Source organism: Melitaea cinxia, chromosome 3 (assembly GCF_905220565.1).
Source record: "Melitaea cinxia chromosome 3, ilMelCinx1.1, whole genome shotgun sequence".
Taxonomy (NCBI): Eukaryota; Metazoa; Arthropoda; class Insecta; order Lepidoptera; family Nymphalidae; genus Melitaea; species Melitaea cinxia.
Window position 1 is genome coordinate 16,391,776 of NC_059396.1, and position 22,722 is coordinate 16,414,497.

General features: G+C 30.7%; 2 protein-coding genes across 2 annotated transcripts; both read left to right on the forward strand.

Annotated features, from left to right (window-relative positions):
* Positions 1 to 587: 587 nt before the first annotated feature.
* On the forward strand, positions 588 to 13,751 carry LOC123669236 (maltase 2-like). The gene is made up of 11 exons (XM_045602859.1): positions 588 to 639; positions 1,696 to 1,875; positions 4,126 to 4,283; positions 6,424 to 6,549; positions 7,964 to 8,220; positions 9,040 to 9,238; positions 9,359 to 9,466; positions 10,052 to 10,202; positions 10,754 to 10,949; positions 12,003 to 12,140; positions 13,611 to 13,751. Exons 1-11 carry the CDS (start codon positions 603 to 605, stop codon positions 13,678 to 13,680), a joined length of 1,620 nt encoding a protein of 539 aa, XP_045458815.1. The 5' UTR covers positions 588 to 602; the 3' UTR covers positions 13,681 to 13,751.
* A 2,152-nt stretch (positions 13,752 to 15,903) lies between these two features.
* On the forward strand, positions 15,904 to 20,128 carry LOC123669238 (maltase A1-like). The gene is made up of 10 exons (XM_045602860.1): positions 15,904 to 16,066; positions 16,513 to 16,692; positions 17,212 to 17,369; positions 17,475 to 17,600; positions 17,677 to 18,132; positions 18,234 to 18,341; positions 18,411 to 18,561; positions 18,698 to 18,893; positions 19,154 to 19,291; positions 19,949 to 20,128. The coding sequence occupies exons 1-10, from the start codon at positions 15,904 to 15,906 to the stop codon at positions 20,013 to 20,015; spliced, it is 1,743 nt and encodes a 580-aa protein (XP_045458816.1). The 3' UTR covers positions 20,016 to 20,128.
* Positions 20,129 to 22,722: the final 2,594 nt, after the last annotated feature.

Below are 22,722 nucleotides of genomic sequence, written 5' to 3' on the forward strand. Positions count from 1 at the left end.
ACAGAATATTAAGTTCATAAATGTTTTGTAATTAATACATTATTTTCGAGATAAACTTAATTGTAATCTAGGCATCAAATAGCTTCGCTTTCTTAGAACTTAGTACGGTAAACAAGCGTTATATAATATAAAAAAAAATATTAAATTTTTTTCTGCAACCATTTAAAATATTATAAGTGACGTAGAAGCACAGCGGGAATTGTCTTGCTCAAAATGGTGAGCAGCTTGACTGAAGAAGTACTTAAACTTTACAGAAGATCACAGCTAAATAATATTGCTCTCAAATTTGCTCCTTTGATAAATATCGTAGCCAAAGAGCAACCGATTTCGATTCCAACACTCCCTATATTGGATCTGGTGTAAACAGCACGCAATGTTTATGGTATTGGCCATAGGCCATGGCCATAGGCTTTACAATTGTAGCTGTCCTTAAGGTATAAAAATGTATTAACAATCTTTGTTCTTCATTTTAGAGTATTTTAGATATGTTGCTTATACTTCCCATATTACTCGCCGCAGTAGAAGCTAGATTAGAAAATGCGCATCTCAAACAGGATTGGTGGGAGAATGGTGTTATCTATCAGATATATGTAAGATCGTTTATGGATAGCGATGGTGACGGGATCGGAGATATTAATGGTAAAATTATCTCTTTAGAATCACCACAATCAGAAAAGTTTACACTTTAATAGTTTCTGGCACGTGTCAAAAATATTATGTAAAAAAAGTAGTAAAAGTTAAGTTAGAAACCATATTTAAAATAGATTGAGAAAAGCATTTCAAGGTTCAACAATGCACCAATACATTTTGGAAAAGTTTATATTTTGAGTTCGTATCGAAACAAGTTATTTGATTTGTATTTTTGCATATGTAATTGTCATGGTTATGACAACGAAGTACCAGAAGGTGACATCAAAATATAAAATTTCGAGTACGTAGTTGCAATGAGACACGTTAGCTCAGCTGTCACAAAAATGGGTGTTGCGCTTGCGATCGCGGGTTCAATCCCCACACACGACAAACATTCGTATAGATAATATATGTGTTTACCGTGGTCTGGGCGATTGATTTTGTGTATTGAGTATGTTGCCAAACCCACAATACAGAGAATATTCCTACTGAGGGCTATATTTTCACATAATTGTGACGAATACTATTTTTTTTTAACATACAATCTAAATTGTATGAAAAACTCCGGCACAAATCATGGCTGCGTGAAATGGTAGCGGAAATGTTAGCAGCATTTCCTTTAAATGTCACTTTCAGCAAGCATTTTGTTTTCAACAAGAAAGATAAGTTTTACGATGAAAATAAAAAGACTGGACGATACACATTTTATTATGTCTACTAAATTAAATTTATTCATCGTCTACTTTTATTAGATTTACTTTAAATTATACCTCGCACAAAGTACAATAAATAAATTATATTACGAAATAGGAAAACATGTAGTGATAGTAAATTTATATAAAAAAAAATTAAATAATAAATAATTTAATTTCTTGGTGTTATCATAATAATGACTATTTTACAGCAAAAACTTCGTTATTGAATATTTAAATTTTATTGTGTTTAATACTAGTTACACTGTAAAATTCTAAATTTTTCTTAATTCTAAAATATTTTTTATAAAACACAAGTTAAATACACGAAGTTATCCAGGAAAAGTTACTAAAATATTATATTATTGAACAGGTATAACAGCAAGACTAGATTATTTAAAGGATCTGGGAGTGGATGCAACGTTGCTATCTCCAATCTTCCGCTCTCCAAACCACGACTTTGGTTATGATGTGTCCGACTATTACACTATCAATCACGAATATGGAACAATGGAAGATTTCGAGCAACTCGTGAAGAAGGCTAATGAACTAAGTAAGTTGTGCTTCAAGTTATAATGGTTTTATGAGTCTTTGATAAAAGATAAATGGTTCAAGTTTGAAAGTCGAGACAATAATGTGCAGGGTTCTTATGAAAAAAATTGATAACAGCGGCAAAACCAAGGTAATTAGGTTTAGTATTAAGTTTAGTTCAATTGTAGTTTAAAGCGAAGTATACATATTTTTTTTTTCTATAAACGAAAGATAATAAAACATTTTTTATTAATTTAATTTAAATGTATAATATTTTTAATTTTATATGTACATGGACACAAAATAAATCACGTAAATTTAGTTTCGTAGAAATTCCAACTCATATTGAGGTTGCAAAAATCGCACCTGTTAAGGAATCGGTTTCGAGGTAGAGTGAAGTAGGGGTATTAGTATAATAGAACGCGTATTAATGAAAGTTTTTTTTTTAAGTTAAAGTATACCAGTTTCACTCGGGTTAATTTGAGAGAAAAAGTAATCCCTAGCCTTCCTCTATGAATGGGCTATTCGATACAAAAAGAATTTTTCGATTACATCCAATAGTGCCTGCCATTTAAACAAATAAACAAACAAACTTTTGAGTTTTATAATATTAGTATAGATTGTACAATGGTGTCAAATAGATCCTTTGCGCTCATTACAGAGTAATCGACAATATTTAAATAGAGAGGAAAGTTTTAATTTTTTTTTGTAGTGGCTAATTTTAAAACCACTGGACTGGTATTAAAAACTCTTTAATTAGAGAAATGCTACATCTATACTAATATTATAAAGAGGTAAAATTTTTAACTTTGTTTGTATGTAGGGGGTAATCTTCGCAAAGACTGATGCGATCATGAAAATTCTTTCACTAACAGAAAGCTACTCAGACTACTAGCTACTACTAGCTATTCAGAAGACATATAGGCTATATTTTATTATTATTGAAAAAAAAATCAGTGAAAAGTAATAGTTATTGTAAATCAAGTCTGAGTAATGCGAGCGAGATGAAAACTTAACTATATATTTGCATCATAAAAATAATTAGCGTCCAATGAAGAGGGCACGGGTCGGCTAGTAATAGATAAGTGGCGTAGGTTCTTTTTTATGGGAGAATACGAAAAAGCCCAAATAGTGAAGTCTGTGCGAGTGAAACCGCGTGCTACTTAAGTCATAAAATCAACAAATTTAATGAATATGTTTTTATTTGTTAGACAGACAAATAAATGAACCAATAAAAAGTATTTTCATTATTTACTCTCAACGGCTCAAATATTTGATATTAATATTTAAATTTCATCCTACATTGTTATTGGTTTACGTTCCTTTGACGTCAAACGAAAATGAAAAATTAAGAGGACTTTTAATTACGATCAAATTAATGAATAATTCATTAGCTCAAAACCGTAATATCCTTGAAAAGCTCTTTAATGTCGAAATAGCATATTCCGTAAACATTTAAAATACTTAGTTAAAAGGGTCTTTTCACATAAAATATATTTGTTATGTCATAGGTAACACCTAACATTGGTAACAAAATATTTTGTTAATTGAAGTATTTGAATACTTGTGTGCTAGTCTCAGTGGCGTATAACAAAAATCTTTAAGTAATAAACTTTATTATACTGTTTAATATTTGTATTTATATATTTATATATGTATTATGTCTATGTATATTTATATAAAAAAAAATAGTTATAACAGTCGGTTGTTACCTAAAATACAAGCATTAAGTTTCTTACCATAGGAACAGATGAATGTGTGTGTGTATGCTATAAGATACCTATTTATTATTTATTTATATTATAATAAAGATAAACACGAGAAAGACTAATTCATTACAAAATAGATTTTAAGATAGTAACTGTTGAGTTTATAGTATCCATGGATATATCTTTCCAAATCAGAGATAGTTTGTAGAAAGCAAAATAATTACTTCAACGCAATTTGAGACGGAACCAATGGTTTGTAACTTATATTGTAATATAAAATTCTGTTTTTTTTTTTATAAGACTGGACGCAGTCATTGTGGTGTAAGCTATCAGTAAATAATCGTTGACCTTTGCAGTATAAACACACATAAAAAATTAATACATAAAAAGAAAGTTGTACAAAGACTTATCGCTAGGAGCTATCTTATACAGAAAATCGTTGGATATAAGACAGGGCGTAGAAACGATATATATATACAGTGTCTTAACTATGCTTTTTAACCATGATAAATTTATTTATATATTATATTATTAGCTATAACTGTGATATGTACATGTTTCAGATATAAAAATAATATTAGACTTTGTACCAAATCACACGAGTAATGAGAGTGAATGGTTCATAAAATCGTCTAATAAGGACGAGTACTATAGCGATTGGTACGTCTGGGAAAACGGCCATTTAGATGCGCAAGGCAAGAGACGTCCTCCGAACAATTGGGTATGTTAATAAACGTAGGGAAAATAAGAAACGGACTGTGTTGTGTATTATCTTGATTTAATTTTTTTTCTATGAAATTATTGTTTATTAAAATTATGTTAAAATGTCTTCTTAAGCTTAGCAAACTATATTAAACTCAGTTCAGCGTTCAGCCTATAGTCCACTGCTGGACATAGCCCCCCCCCCCAATATCGCGCCAGACGTCCCGGTTTTTCGCAATCCTCATCCAGCCTACACCGGCAATCTTAGGTAGATCGTGGGTCCAACGGATCGGAGGACGCGCCACACAGCGTTTGCCAAACCGCGGTCTCCACTCCAGGACTCGTCTGCTCCAACGGTCATCAGTCCTGCGACACAGATGAACAGCCTACTGCCACTTCAACTTGCTAAATCTCTGGGCTATGTCAGTTACTTTCGTTCTCTTGCGGATAGTCTCATTTCTAATCCTATCTTTGAGAAAAACCCCAAGCATAGCCCATTCCATTGCACGTTGAGCGACTTTAAAATTGTGGATCAGTCTTTTCGTCAGTATCCACGTCTCGGATCCGTATATTAACACAGACAGGACCCATTGATCGAAGACTTTTGTTTTCAAGCATTGCGGAATCTTCGAAGTGAAGACTCGACGAAGCCTGCCAAACGCCTACCAGCCCAACCTCCTATCGGCCTCCTTCTCGAAGTTATTGCGGCCTAGTTAGATAGTATGGCCTAGGTAAATATAATCCTGAACAACTTCGAGAAGGGTACCATCTACCAATACCGGTCTCGGTATGACTTTGTTGTTAAACAAAACTTTCGTTTTGTCCAAGTTCATACAGAAACTGACACGTCGGGAGGACTCGTTTAGGCCGGCCAGCATTTGGCTTAACTCATCTAACATCTCCGCAAAGATGACAATATCGTCGGCGAAATGAAGGTGATAGATGCATTTACCATTGACGTTGATGCCTCGTTCTCCCCAATCCAAGGTCTTAAAGACATCCACCAGCGCAGTGGTAAACAGTTTGGGTGATATTACATATCTCTTACCTCACGTCGGAGGAAAATAGGTCATTCATCTCAGTACCTCGATATATCGCCAGTCGATATGACATCTCTGCATAGAGTCCAGGACAGCAATATTAAACTATCATAAAAAAAATAGAAAGACATTTATCCTTAACGTCAACACAATTACAATATTAAAATTTTATTAGGCCTATTTTGGTTCGTGTATATTTACTTGCCATCGCCATTTTATAAAGAACATAAATAATTAATCTAATATTATAAGAAGATGTGTTTAAATATACATCCCTACATACGTTTTGAAACTGATATTATTTTAGTAGATCGAGTAATTTCCTCGCTAGATTAGAAAGTCATCGCACAAAGGAGTTTCTTACAGGCTGTTACCGCAAAACGTGCGATAGTGAATTATTATAAAAAATAAAAAAATAAAAGGGAACTTGTCACACATTCTTCAAATTTTCAACAAGATGTAGAATTTCAAATCAACTTATCATTCCTTCCTCTAATCTAGACTAAATCACAGACGCTAAAACACCATTGAGTCGCTATTGCATTAAATTTCCGTGAAACAGTTAGATAATGTGCTTTTTAGTATCGTATGCAAGGGGTATATCACTAGAGCCACATATTATTATGTTGATGCACTGAGGCATGAAAGCGGAGATGATGTGTTATCGGTTAATAAGGAAATTCTGCTGTGTGCTAATATGGCCTTACACAATATGAATATGCCTTTATATTATTTACATTACAGTTTACATTGTTAATAGAATAATAATTGTTATTTATTGAATTAAAATTGTAACTAATTTAGCAAAGTAGATGTACCATGTGGTTTTGCTCACTTGATGTCCAGTCCTGTGGGAATATCGAAATAAAAAATAGCCTATACTTTGTTTTCAACCGACTTCAAAAAAGGAGGAGGTTACTCGATTCGATATATATATATATATATATATATATATATATATATATTTAAACAACTACATTAGTTTCTATCATTTTAAGTCGTAAGCTTTTAGATAATTAAAAAAAGTATTTTTTTACGAAATCGATCTTACGTAACCGATACGATCGTAATTTTACTATTAAATTTTTTTATACATACATGTATAACTCTGAATTGCAGATAAGTGTTTTTAGCAAAAGCGCCTGGCAGTATTCAGCGAGCCGTGATCAATACTATCTGCATCAGTTCGGTGTGGCTCAGCCGGATTTAAACTTCCGAAACCCTGTTGTTGTGGAAGAAATAAAGGTTAGCTATTTATATTTTAAACTTCCGTCATTTAGTTTATTGTTAGATATCTCAAAAAACGTATGTCTTCGGTCTTAAATGAAAATTATTTTTAACCGACTTCCAAAAAAGGAGGAGGTTCTCAATTCGACTGTATTTTTTTATGTATGCCACTTCAGAACTTTTGACTGGATGGACCGATACGACAAAATTTTTTAAATCGAAAGATGCACACGCATCATTTGGTCCCAATATATATTTGAAATCTAACAACTACTTTTCGAGGTATATCTAATAATGCGTTTTTACTTGACTATTTTTTCATCGACCCACGTTGTATTATACCGCATAACTTTTTACTGGGTGTACCGATTTTGATGATTTTTAATTTAATCGAAAGCTTATGTTTATCATGTAGTCACATTTAAATTTCATTGAAATCTGATACCAATTTTTTGAGTGAGCTCGGATAACGCGTATTTATTTGACTATTTTTTCGTCTATCTACGTTGTATTACTTGTCGATGTAATTGAAGTCGGTTTTTTTGTTTGCGAGCAAATACAATTATAAGTTCTTAACATTCACGTTTACTATGAACACTTTTACGGTAATCATTCTCGTGACCACGGTGTCTGCATTGTCACTGTAATATTGGAAATTCCAAAATGACAAACGTAGTAAGTCTCATAAAGTAAAACTAAAAATGATTTTATCGAAATGTTGATTACAAAGTAATACCGTTTAAATAATATTTGTTACTATTAAACACACACGTATAAGGAAATCGTTTATTAAATCTGTATATCCATCTGACATTGCTAGACCGACTCATTTATTTAAACTCAGCGTAAACCACACTCTAGGAAATGCATAGAATTGTATTATATCTAGATTTCTATTGATTATAAATAATAGAAGTGTTTTTATTAATTTTTCCTTGTTTAGTTGACAACAAAATTTGTAATATAAGCTATATTACTATCAGTTATAGTTGTCAAATAAATAAATTTGTTATTATTTAAGAAGATTAAATTTAGAAAAAATATTTCGTCATTCATTAATTAAAGCCTATATTTAGTTTTTATCACATTTAATGTAAAATTCGATGGATTGTAAAGTATTACTAAATCCTTTGGGCATTGTGATCTGTGTCAATTAAAATTATAAAAAAGAAATATTGAAATTTTGTTTTTGAATCAAATTTCAAAAATGACTACAAGGATTTTTTAAAATTATTTACCCTTTTTTTAAATATAAATTAAAATTAAATATGAATTTTATATGGACATTGTATAAATAAACAATATGATTATATAAATTTATTTATATGGTATAAGGAACAGCCAAAGTCATGTAGTCGACGCGGTTGAAGTCGCGAACAAACTTTTCAGTTGTATAATTTTAGTATAGATTTGAAAATGTTGCCTATTGCAGAATGTCATGAAATATTGGCTAGAAAAAGGTGTAGCTGGTATGAGAATAAACGCTATCAACCACATTTTTGAAGCTGACAAAGACCTCTACGGTGGGCGATATCCTGATGAGCCGATAACAGGAAAACCAGGCTTTGGACCAGACGACTACAATTATTTAAATCACATTTACACCAAAGACCAGGATGAAACGTACGATTTATCGTCACAATTTCGTGATGTATTCGATGCTATAACGCTTCGAGATAATTTAACCAGGTTAGTATTTCTATAAATATTCATTATCTGCCTTTACTCATCCTCTCATTTTTATTGATGAGAAAATTTATCCTGGAATAGGTTTAGGTAATTTTTACCTTCAAGAAAATCTGAAGTACTATTTGAAATAAAAGAAACTGTTATTTTGCTTTACTAGATATATAACGATAAAGCTTCGATTTATGATATTGCTCGTATTTTATTGGTACTCAAGAACACATAATACACGTAATGAGCTAGCAACATAAAACTTTATTATTCGCACTCAAGATGTGATACAAATCTTATACTTTATTTGTCAATATATAAAAAAAAAAAATTACCAATTCGGTAAATCTTCGTAAATGAAAAATATTTTTAAGAACTCACAAATGGCAAATTAAAATAATATAGCCACAGATATGTAATCATAGTCATAAATGGTTTGAAACAATGCGAACCAATTTACAAGAAAACAATAGAATGGTTGATGGTAATCATTAAGTTCTCTTAATCTCAGTTTTAATTACAGAATAATAAAGTTAATTTAGACTTGTAATTTTTTATTTATCCTCCTTTTCACTTCAAACTAAATCTATTTTGAAATAATGGTTTATTACGAATACTGAAATGATTGGAAAAGTTAAAGTTCTAACGTCAAACAATAAACTAGACACATGAACCATTATTTTAGAAAATAAAAATTTTAACTGCATTTTTATTTCGTACCCGCTGATGGTAGTCATTACAAAATTAATGGCCAGCGTCGGTTTTAACGTTGGTTGAACTGCACTTTTCTGAATTTTGAGTTTTAAAGATTGATTTTATTTCTTTCTTCAGGATACTGATGACGGAAGCTTATACGGGAATAAAGAATGCGGTACGATATTACGGCGAAGGCGTTTACTCTGACGCTCACATCCCTTTCAATTTTGCTCTCATAGAGGACTTGAATAAGGATTCAGATGCGAGAGACATCAAATATGCGGTCGATCGATGGCTGACCTACAAACCGCTTCGGAAGCCGGCTAATTGGGTGGTAATTGTCCCATAGATTTATTTGGTTAAGATTATTATCTTTAGTCCAAAAGAAAATCATCGCCTGAATACAAATTTTAAGACTATTTTTAAGAAATTAAATATATTATCATCTTTTTAGACTGGAGCTCATGATAAAAGTCGGGTAGCTTCACGCTTTGGACCCAAATTGGTCGATGCATTTAACATGCTTGTTCTGTTGTTGCCTGGTATCGCTATCACTTATATGGTAAGCGTTTTTTGTGCATTTTATTAAAAATAAAAATTCAAGTGTCAAATAAACGGGTTATTTCCGGATAGTAATGTATTACGCTAAAGCTAATATTACTCATATTACCATTATTTCTTGGATGTTACGCATGTCTTTCACAGACGCGCTTGAGGCTATAAAAGTTTTGATGACTTTTTCAACAGCTTTTCGGGTACCGTGCAAAATATTCAGTATATAAATTCAGATATATATATAAAAAAATAAATGCTTTCGTATGGCATTTACCAATATTGATATCACATCTATTATAATTATATTATCACCAAGATTTTAATATGGATAATTCGATTGTTCAAAACATTTTCGTCGCTTAATAGTTTCACAATATAAAATATATTTTTATAGTAAAGTATTAATGAAATACGTGCTTAAAAATGTTTTCATTATCTTCTGCCTTAATTTTATTCCTTTTTAAAACTAGCACAATATATAGAAAAATTAACCATAGTGAAATATCTTACCAACAAAGAAATAGGATTTCAAAATATACATAGATTCTTCACATATATTTATTTTAATCGAATCGTGATTTCCATTACAAAGGGTGAAGAGATTGGTATGGTAAATGGATTCGTGCCGTGGACTAAAACGACGGATCCTCTGGCCTGTAACACAGATGACCCCGTCAACTTTATAGAGGTGTCCCGTGACCCATTCCGCACTCCATTTCAGTGGAGTAATGGGAAAAATGCAGGTGATAAACTTTGATTTTATTTAACAAGGTTTTGTTAGTGGAAAGGGATACATTTTCTATTTGTACTATAAAAACATATGTATATATTATAAAAATGTACTTATAACATAACGTTCACATGTCATGATTTAATTTATACAGAATATATACCTAATATCAAATAAAATGTTGTGATAATTTGCAAAATTACCTCATGTTTAACAGAATACTGTATTATTCAATAATTTATATCAAATATTTTGGAAAGGGTTTCAAGATTGAAATGTATAATTGTACTATCAGATAAAACTCTAGTAGAAACACATTCATGCGTAAAGTTTTCCTGAATAGGTCAATTTTATCCAGAAAATTTAGTTTTTATGATAATTGTGCTTTTTTTAATAGTACCGTCTAAAGTAGTTAAGTAGTTAAATTGAATGCTGCGTTACATAAATATAATGAATTTTGAATTAACGATTATTATCAAACTTTGAAACCTTTTTACGATCATCTGCTTGCTTCAATTTCAAAATATATTTTTCTTATTGGAAAATATTTTAATAATATTGAAGGGTTTTCAAACGCTGAAAAGCCCTGGCTTCCTGTTGCTGATGGATTCGAGCACACAAACGTAGAAAAGGAACGGTCAGCTGTTCGTTCTCATTACCAAGTCTACCGTAGCTTGACAGCCTTACGAAAGCGCCCGGCATTTAGACTCGGTCGCTACGAGTCTTTAGCACTGAGCAATGCTGTATTTGCTTTTAAAAGGTAAAATAGAATTGATTATTTAAACGAAAATTTTTCGACATTATTAAAATCGCTGTTTTTAATCGCAATGAAATATTAACTGTTATACCTTCCTTGACATAAGCCCCCTAAATTGAAAAAAGAAGGAATCAATTTATAGTCGACAAATCTTATAACTAACAAAATATATTAATAAATAAAAGATTAATTAGAAGTTTTAAGTGTATTAGCAGAAATGTAAGTAATAAAATTTGCCTCAAGCAATCAATTTTATAAAAAAATATGTATAATAGTAAAATTTTTAAATATATAAAATTGAATAATTATAATTCTCTTACCGCTAAACACGAGATATTTGCGACTGTTGTATATTTTATTAAATTTGACGTCATCTAATCGACTTAAAGAACAAACTTTGTTGAAATAAGCAGCAAGTTTCATTTCAAGAACTTTACAAGAATACACAATTAGTAATGGGAAGTGGTTTTTGACAATTTTATTGAATTACAGACAATAAATGTTTATTATTCTTTGTTAAGACTAGTTTACAATAACTATTTTTATTGTGAAACTCAACTTTTTATTCTAAAATGATGAAAAGAAGTGCATTTAGGCAATTAATTAATGATTTTGTTTGCTGGCAAACGAAAAAAAACCGACTTCAATTACGTTGACAAGAAATACAACGTAGGTAGACGAAAAAATAGTCAAATACATACATGCATTATCAAAGATTACTCCAAAATTTGTAATCAGATCTCGATAAAATTTAAATGTGAATGATATGATAAACATCGGCTTTCGATTTAATTAAAAATCAGCAAAATCGGTACACCTAGTAAAAAGTTATGCGGATTTTCAAGGGTTTCCCTCGATTTCTCTGGGATTCTATCATCGGATCCTGGCTTCCTTTTCCAACAAAAAAAAAAAAAAAGAAATATCAAAATCGGTTCATAAACGACGAAGTTTCCCCGACATACATAAGAAAAATATATAGGTCGAATTGGGTAATCTCCTCCTTTTTTGAAGTCGGTTAAGATTACTTATAGGTATTTTAATATTTTTTTATTACAGGTGGTATAATGATGACGCTTACGTCGTTGTGATAAATGTTGGTAACAGCTACCAAGTGGTCAATCTGACTGCCTTTGACCTTGTATTCGGACAACTGGAAGTTGAAGTCAGTAGTGTCCATTCGTCTAGATCTTTCAGGTATATTAGCAAAAAAATTTGATAAGCACACTTACGACTTCAATAGAAAACATAAATTTGAACGTATATTTTTCGTAAAATTATAATCTTTTGTGAAGCAATGAAATTTGTAAAGAACTTATCACAAAGGAATAGCTCTTAGCCATTATCGAGAGACATCTTAGCATCTCATTATTAAAATATTTAAAGTATCTGAGACTTACATATTTTTGACGCCTTTGTTTTTTAAGTATTACAATTTTAGTATTAATATCATTATATAGTTTACTAATATTTTTACTACTCGTTGAGTTTTTGAATAAGTAAAATTTTAATTATTTTTTATAAACTTTGTATGCAAATAAGTGGTCTGAATTTTAACTAATCTCCGCTTCGAAATTAATTTTAACATTATATGTCTTGAATAAACATTGCAAATGTGTGGACAAACAAGATAGTAAAGAACGAGAAATTTATAGAAAAAGTTAAGACAGGCATCATAGGAGATGACGATAAAGGCACCGCTGGGTTTTAGTGGGTATTTTAGGCATCGTAGGAGTAACTTTACTAACACATCAACATCAAATCTTTGAAGTTTCAGCTGATTTAGCCAAATATGAGTTTTAATTGAATATATCCTGGCTAATTAATAACAAAAGTGACTGATAGATCTCAGATTTCTAGGTAGTCGTTTGGAATTACTATCTTGAGATGTCTAAAGATGCCAAAGGCCCAGTGACATGCAAGTAATGATAAAGCAGCATTTTGTTTACTTGATACAATTGAAAACATAACTTGTCAATGCCAAATTTTGTATTCTACAAAAGTTATATAAAATATTATGAAATAGTAAAATTTTGTCACATTCCTTTCATTTTGACAAGTAGTTTTTTCCACATTACCTTCCTTTTGACTTATTGGCAAAAAATGGTCTATCACTAAGAAATTTAGTTTACTGAGAGATTACACGAAATAATAAATGATGGCCGGAAATGCTGAGTCATATTAGTAGAGTCAGAGTAAAACTAAAATGGCATCGTTTTATTCATCAAATTAATGAACAATAAATATCGTTTATACTAAACAAGATAGCTTACAAATGTATATTTAAATCAGAGGATTTAAATTTATTCTTATTTTTAGTTTCTAGGTAACTGAGTGGGGGTAGATATAGGTTTTCCGAGAGCCTCGAGCGAGATATTTTTCAATGTTTATTTTTCGCTAGTACATGCCTTAGTCCTGGTGTCAAGTGCAAAGTGCTATTATACTAGCTAGATCTTATAAATTTACTATTTTATATTGTAAAAATATCAAATGCGTTGAAAGATAAAATCATTCTTATTGGTTTTAACAAACGATTTTACAATAAACGGGTCAAAGAACGGTGATGATAAATTTACTTCTGGTAGAACAACGGATATGTATTGTAACTAATTAAAATCAGTGATTATATTGTTTCATATATTAAAAATATTCCTTATGTAATTTCAGTGACGATATTCTGGCAAATTTCTTGGACCTGGCCGCTGATGAAGCTTTGGTTTTAAGGATGCAAGTCTAAAGTTTCCACTTCTACGTAATAATTATCATCTACCTATGAATAAGTGTATATGTAATAAATAATAATGTTAATTTAATTGTTTTATTTAATTCATATCGTATTACTAATTATAATATGTATTAAACATCACAGATACAAATTAGGAATCATTTCTCGGGTACTCCATATATTACATAAATACTATACTAGGTACAATACTAGGGTTTTAGAATTTGCACATGTGGCTTAAAAATTGTTTCACATTCAAGATTCTGTTCTAAGAAAGGTTTTAGACTTATAATATATGATATGTGTACAAAACTTTCATATCAGATTATGTAGGTAGTACTATGTGACAGCATCGCTTCTAAAAGTAAATTTAAACTTTTAATTGTCATACAAATGTTTATTGTACTCTGTGTGTACGCGATTACATTACTACCACACCCTCAACGCAGTTGGGCTTTTGAGAATGAGGCGTTTTTTTGTCTACTTCGTAACGATAAATACGAAGAAGAAAAAGTGAAAATTTTTAGAATTTTGAATAAGTATTAATCCACATTCGACTTTATTATACAATTTGACAAAGTTTTTTTTATATACAACTTGATCGGCAAACAAGCGTACGGTTTACTAATGGTCAGCGATTTCCACAGCTTATAGAAGCTTACAATACCAGAAGCATCGTAAGCGGGTTGTCGACCCTACCCCCAAATCTCTCAACGAGCACTATTGACCTTACCACATGAATAAAACGCTGCTTGAAAGTATGATTATATAGCTGTGATCTTCTGTAAGGTCTAAGTACTTCCTCAATCGAACATTTCCATATTTGAGCAGGATATTTCTGCTGTACTCCAGTTAAATAAGATAGGTTGAAACAAACTAACGAACCGATTGGACAGAGCTTATACAACTTTCTGACGACAGTAAAACATTCGGTCTACGAACATCTCAGTTTGCTTGTAGTATGTTATAAATTAATATACATTTTAAAACGGTGGGCATATTTCAAGTAACCGTGACTTTAGTGAATGAGATCCCCTCACTATTCATGTCATTTTGATACATTTGTCGTGGTTTGTAGTCTGTACCTGTTGCGTAAGATTTACGTTAACTATTTATTAGTAAATTATATATACGTACTATATCTTTATTTCTTTTCTTTGAAGAAAGTAAAATAACTATAATAATAATAATAATAATATTTTTATTTTTATTATATTTTATGTATATTTTTAAGAATAATTGTTTTTACTGCGCACATTCTTAGCACATTAGAATATAGGCATATGATAGCAATATAAATAATACCTATAGGTAGGTACATGACACAAACATTCATAAATTATGCTAATAAATTATGTCTTTATCAAAGTGTCGCATCGATCAAATCATTTCTACCCGCAGAATCAAAAATTGTACCAATCGACCTAAAATAGTTTGAATTTTAATCTTGGTAATTTTTGTTCATAACGTCTTTTAGGGTTTGATGTAGGAGTGAAGTCTTAAAAGTAGGTGTAATACATTGAAGTAATTTTTTTGTGTGTAACTAAATTTGTAGCAGATATTAATAAAATGCTTTACAGTTGTTGTTTTCTAATATATTTCTTCTAAACAAGTGATAAGGACTAGATCTCAAGAACATATTTTGGTGTAAACGTAAATATTACTATTTTATTTAAAATGTTTTCATCACATACATACATACGTATATAATATAAATCTTCAAAGATTTATAATATGATTTTTTTAATTAATTTATTGCCAAATATTGTAATAATAAATTTGATATTATAATATCCTTTCGATATATCTTCTTTTATTTATTATGTAATATTTTTTTCTAGATTTGGATTAATATTACTTAAGATAAGATAGTTTTAAGTCGAGATTATGTCACATACGTTACATTTCGATTCTTTTTCACTTGATTACTAGTTCTTTTAAGGCTTATTAACTTATAATAAATATTATTGTATATTATATAATTTAAATATCAGTCCGTTTATTCAAAATAACATAATATATATTTTTCGGAATATGTAGTAAAATTAAAACCACAAAAGTTAGGTACACAACGTTATGTAAAAATGTTACATTTTTATCTAGAAGCATTTTCACGATAAGAAACACTTCAAATTCTTAAACCAACGCTTATAAATCTTCAAGTGTTTTATTTTTTACAATTCTTTGACATACTATAAATCTGTGCACACCCAGTAACAGAAGTCGGTGGACAAAATGAGAGCAGTTTTCGTGCTGCCATTTTTGGTGGCTTTGTGCCTGGGAAATGCTTTAAAACAACAAGAAAGGAAATTAGAATGGTGGGAAAAGTCCATAATTTATCAAATTTACCCAAGATCCTTCGCGGATAGCGACGGCGATGGAATTGGAGATCTGAAAGGTAGGAAATGATAGAAATAGTTTCTCCACAGAAAGATATTCACCCTTTACCCTTTTACCAATTTAATCCATATGGGAATCTTTTCATAAAATTTACATGAATACTATTGAAACTATTACATCGAAAAGATATATGTGTGAATTGGGTTACAAGAAACGAAGACGTTTCGTAACACAGCCTAAAAAGGAGTTGAATGTAATAATTTCTGTAAAATAAACTTAAACCAAAATAGCGTTTCATGTGACAATAAATCGAAACATTTTAAGCTTGAACTCAATGGATTTCATTTTATTATTATAAGATAGTTGTAACTGACATGTGAGACATGTCTGATGTGTTAACAAATTTTTGTAATTTAGTAACAACCAAAGACATAAGAGCATAATTATGTACAATACGAAGATAAAATTATTTCGTAATGGTTTACAATATAATTTCTGAATCAGGTATAACTTCAAAGTTGGAACACATCAAAGAGATTGGTGCTGGCGGTATATGGCTTTCACCGATATTCAAATCTCCAATGTATGATTTTGGGTACGATATTGCTGACTTCTACGCTATTCATGATGAATTTGGTACAATGGAGGACTTTGATGAACTTCTAAACAAAGCTAATGAACTAGGTAAGCTTTTATATATTTTTTATATATTCCTGAGACAAGTTAGTCGTATTTTAGGAAATTTCAACAAAAATTACCGGACTTTCTAAGAAATATAAAAAACGGCATATTTATAAGGCATCTAAAATTGTATTTCAAAGAATAGACCGTTTTAATCCGGCTTAAATTTCTTGTAATTGAAATACCTCAGATAAGTACCTGAATTATTCTCTGTAAGTTAAGTAACTTCCATTTGGCTTCTAAGGAGAAAATTGTATTTTTACTAATTCTGAAATGGTATTTTCAGAAATTTATGTAAAACAATCTAAATTCTAAGCCTTACATATTAATTAACTTTATTTTTAACTCTCATGAGTGGGGTTTTTCGAGATAGTTTATGTACGTATATTTCGATTCCATCAAATATAGCTTGAATTTGAGGTTTCATTCAATGTAGGTATTTTATTTGTGATTTCGAATTTATAACATTTTATTATTATGATTGACCTTAAGCAATAATATAATATTGGATCATATTTGCAGACATCAAGATCGTATTAGATCTCGTACCCAATCATACATCAAATGAAAGTGTGTGGTTTCAAGAAGCTCTTAATGGTAATCAAAAATATATTGACTATTTCGTATGGGAAGATGGGATCATAGACGAAGATGGAAACAGGCAACCACCAAATAATTGGGTATTTAACTTTTATTTATTAGAGGAAACATTTTAATCGACAGAAAATGTGTAAAATCGGAAATATATAAAATATCTCATATTAATAACAATTTTTAATTTTTAGCGGAGCCATTTTCGAGGAAGTGCGTGGGAATTCAAAGAAGAAGTCGGAAAATATTATTTGCATCAGTTTGCTGTTGGACAACCTGACTTAAATTATAATAATCCTGATGTCATTGAAGAGATGAACGTAAGAATATAATAAAATTATTATAAAATTATTATGAATAATTTACGTGGTTTTTATTAATATGATTTATTTTCAGAATATTATTCGTTTCTGGTTGGAAAAAGGTGTTGCAGGTTTTAGAGTAGATGCTGTCAATTGTTTATTTGAAGTAGATAAAACTCTTTTTGGTGGTCGATATCCAGATGAGCCTTTCTCAGGCAGAACCGATGTCGATCCCGAATCACACGACTACTTGAGTCACATTTACACTAAAGATCAAGAGGAAACTTATTACGTTGTTTACAAGTGGCGTGAAATTTTTGATGAATATACAGCAAAAGATGGTCTAACTAGAGTAATGATGGCTGAAGTTTATGCATCTATTCAGAATGTGGTAAGGTATTTCGGAGAAGGAGACGTTCAGGGAGCCCAAGTACCCTTCAACTTTGATTTGATAACTGACGTGGATGCTTCCTCTAGTGCTGCTGACATTAAACGTGCAGTAGATAAATTTTTGACTTATAAGCCTGTCGATAAGAATGCTAATTGGGTGGTAAGTACTAAAATAACAACAAAATTATTACACTTGAATATTTTATTTGAGGTCTAAATTATTATATTCATATTTAAATTTATTTTATCTCCTAATTTTAGGTTGGTAACCATGATCAAAGCAGAATGGCAACTCGATATGGATCTTCGTTAGTAGATGGTATCAACATGATTGTATTGTTACTTCCTGGTGTCGGAGTGTCATATATGGTAATAGCCAAACAGTTGTAATTATGACGTATACATAAATTGGCATATTTTTAAAGCAATTGTTTTCAGGGTGAAGAAATTGGCATGGTTGATGGATATGTAAGCTGGGAGGATACAGTAGACCCAGCAGGCTGTAATACTAATGATCCTGTTAACTACGTGAAATCCTCAAGAGACCCAGAAAGAACACCATTCCAATGGAACTCTGAAAAGAATGCTGGTAATTAATTACTTTATTTGATAATTTAATAAATATTATTGATGATCACTAAATCCAAAGTGTACAAAACCGCTTACCAGTAAAGCCAATATAATAATAAAATGGAACAACAAGTTTTTGAATTATTATTTTAAAGGTTTTTCTGATGCTGATAAAACGTGGTTACCTGTTGCCGAGGGTTATGAAACATTAAATGTTGAAGTACAGAAAGCCGCTGAAAAATCTCATTTAAAAGTCTATCAAAGTTTGGCTACTCTTCGTATGGAAAGTCCCTTCAGATATGGCCGATATGACTCTTTGGCTCTAAATAAAGATGTTTTTGTATTCAGAAGGTAAAGCAAACTAAATATATATATATAAAAAACGTTTGTTCATTGTAGTAGTCTTCTCATTTTTGTTCGTAGTTACAAATGTTAGAAAGAAAAATTTTGTTTTAGATTAAATTATTAAAATATTCATAGTAGTAGGTACATATAATGTTTTTAAAGAACTAAATGATATTTTTTTTCTGAGAAAGTATCGAGAAAAGTAAAAATAGAAATATAAGTCTGTCAGTTCAATTATTATAAGACATGATATCCTTGTTATTCAGGTGGTACAATGGTGAGACATATCTAGTACTGGTTAATATGCGGGATGTCAGCTACACGGTTGATTTAACTTACTTCGAAAATGTCAGCGGAGAAGCTAATGTTGTCGTGAGCAGCATTCAATCTCCTAAGTCGGAAGGGTGAGCATGATAATAATAACTTTATTTATTTTATTTAAGACCGAAGTTGATTGTCGGAAGTATCTAATATCAAACGAAATAAAATAATTTTTTTTTGATCTGGATTTGGGCATGGTTAAATAATTATCGCTTTTGGATTCATAAAACTCTGTATTATATATATATATATCGAACTTCGAGTTGGAATCAGCTATATTCCGTGCTATGCAGCCCGGGATAAATCACTTTAACCAAGGGTCTTTCTTTAATAAAATATTATGTACTAACGACCAGCCTTATCTTCATGGGTGCAAAGTAGATAACAGAAATAGTACACGCGTCTTCACGAACACACACACGTCACGAATTTATTATATTTGACCTAAACATTTTTACAATTAAAAAAAAAAAAACAAAGATATACTCCTAAAAAAATACATAAATATCGTGACGTAGTTTTACATCAGAAAGTAGACTACATGACGTGGATCCGTATTAATTTGGTTCTCAAAATAATAACTGTTATTGTGATATCCATCATAAACACTCGTCGGAGAATTAATATTTATATACACTTGGAAGTTTCAGAATTATATTATTATATAATCAATTATTATTTATATTAATTAACAAAAAAATATTATTTACCTATATTAATCGAGTCTTTCTTAATTTCAGAGATGTATTCAATGTATCGGCGCTGCCCGTGGTGGGATACGAAGGATTGGTTTTAAAGTTAATCTAATCATTCTTTTCTTTATAATTATGTCATAGAAGTTTATATTTGTTAACGGTATTTAAAGCAAAAGAACACACAAAACAGATTTGTTTCTTAAATATAAATAAATTAATCGTCAATGGTTGTTTTACTTGAATAACTTTATTTAATATCAAGTTTAAATATAATTTTATTATATTCGTACTATTTTTTCTTTAATTCGTCTAGTTATTGTTTAAAGTAATTAAATTAATAAGATAAGCCATCAAACCTCTTCTAAAATCAAAATAATTTGAAATATAGAATTTTAATAAATATTCAAACAAGTACAAGTATTTAATAAAACAAACGCGTAAATTTAATAAAAGGTTCATCAAAAAGGTTTTAAACCTTTCAAATATGAACTTTGAACTGTTGATTATAGTTAAAATTGGATTTATGATGTTTTAATAAATAATGTTTTAATACCCGAATACACGCAAGGGTACTTAAAAATTATAATACTAAAAGAACTTTATTAATTAAAAAATACATATTGGATTGATGTTAAAAATGAGGTTAACTGAAGGCATTCGTCTATAGCTTGTAGATAACAAGCAAGATAGATATTTGGTACCCCTGTCACAGAAAGAATATCAAACAGCAACTACGTTTTACCTAACTTTACCCCATCCACTAGCCCAAAGAACTAGAAGGAACTGGAGTTCCATTTTGATGCTTTAGTATGCACAACATTTATGACACTATTATTAGTTCTGCTTTTCATAATCGACTTTAATTAACTTATATAAATAAACCTACATACAAAACTACCAGACATGATCATTGTGGCTTCTAACTTGAGCAAAATCTACCTACTTAACTGAAAAATTTTCGTTTTCTATTTTTAACCGACTTCCAAAAAGGAGGAGGTACTTCAGAACTTTTGCCCGTGTGGACCGATTTCGACAAATTTTGTTTTAATCGAAAGGTGGTGTGTGCCAATTGGTCCCATTTAAATTTATTTGAGATCTAACAACTACTTTTCGACTTATATCTAATAATGTGTTTTTACTTGACGCTTTTTTCGTCGACCTACGTTGTATTATAACGCATAACTTTCTACTGGATGTACCGATTTTGATAATTCTAGATTCTAAGATATCTCTAGTTTAGTACCATGATAAGGAAACCAGGATCTGATGATGGGATCCCAGAGGAATCGAGGGAAACTCTCGAAAATCCGTAATAACTTTTTACTGGGTGTACCGATTTTGATAATTTTTAATTTAATCGAAAGCTGATGTTTATCATGTGGTCACATATAAATTTTATCTAGATCTGATAACTACTTTTTGAGTAATCTTTAATAACGCGTAGTTGCTTGACTATTTTTTCGTCGATCTACGTTGTATTACTTGTCGATGTAATTGAAGTCGGTTTTTTTTTCGTTTGCGAGCAAACACAATTATTGAAGACATTAATCCACCAATACGAGAAAGAAACCTGGTGGAATAAGGTCTAGTACTTCTTTTTAATAGAGATAGCATACCTGTGAAATATTTTAAATAAATTAAAAACAAAAAGTTTCTGATTGTGGAACATCATTAAAATGTTTGAGCATTTAAAATACGAAATTTTATACTCGAATTTGTAGTTACTTGTATACGAATACATTAAAATTAGCTTAATTTATATTTAAATTACATTGAAATTTGATACACGTAACATTTCATGTTCCAAAAAAATGTCTGTGGCAGACAACCTGCCATATTTGTTATTATATTTTTTCGAATGCAAAAAAGACTAAACTTTTTTTTAATTGACAAAATATCAATGGCAGTAAAATCCTTGTAGTGTTATTTCACAGATTAGTTAGCATTACGTTATTACTCAGAACCTATGAGAAGTATGTTTATTTCAAAACCTATGTTGATCTGAAATAATCTATCAAACAAAATAAAAAAATGTCTCTCTTGAAGTATGTTTTAGAAGCACTTTTGTCGTTTTGTATACATTATTGATCACTATGATCACTACGATCTCTACGATGACTATGATCACTACGATCACTATGATCACTATGATCACTATGAACACTACGATCACTATGATCACTATACAAATTATTGTTAACTTCGTCTCTAGTGCGCTTCAGCCTGTAATATCCCACTACTCTACATAGGCTTCTTTCCCCCATGTAGGAAGAAGGATCAGAGCTTAATCCACCACGCTGCTTTATTGCGGGTTGGCAGATATGCTCCCTACTGCGAGTAACGATCGCTATCAGGTGTACATGATAACCACTGGGGCTGACAGCTTAATATGCTCTCCGAGGCATGTTGGGGGGGACCGGAGAGAGACTGACAATCAGATCGGAAATAAGTATTTGTATAAACACAAATATCCACTCTGAGCGGGAATCAAACTCGCGACCGTCGGTGTTTAGACGCCGACGATACGACACACGCACCATTACACCAGAGCGGCGGTTTCTAGTAAATTAATTACGGTTAACATGATGATACCACTGATCCGTAATGTACAAAGATTCTGCTGAGAAGAATCAGCAAAAAAGCAGCTCAGCAGTTACTCTGTAACAAAACTGTGATAGATTTGGTTTTTTAGTTACATAAATTCAAGTGTCTTGCATGAAGCTCCGTACCCATTAAATCCACACGTATGTATCAGTAATATAATCTTGAATTTCACGTACTTTAGCTATTAAATATATTTGAATATAAAATTTTAATTT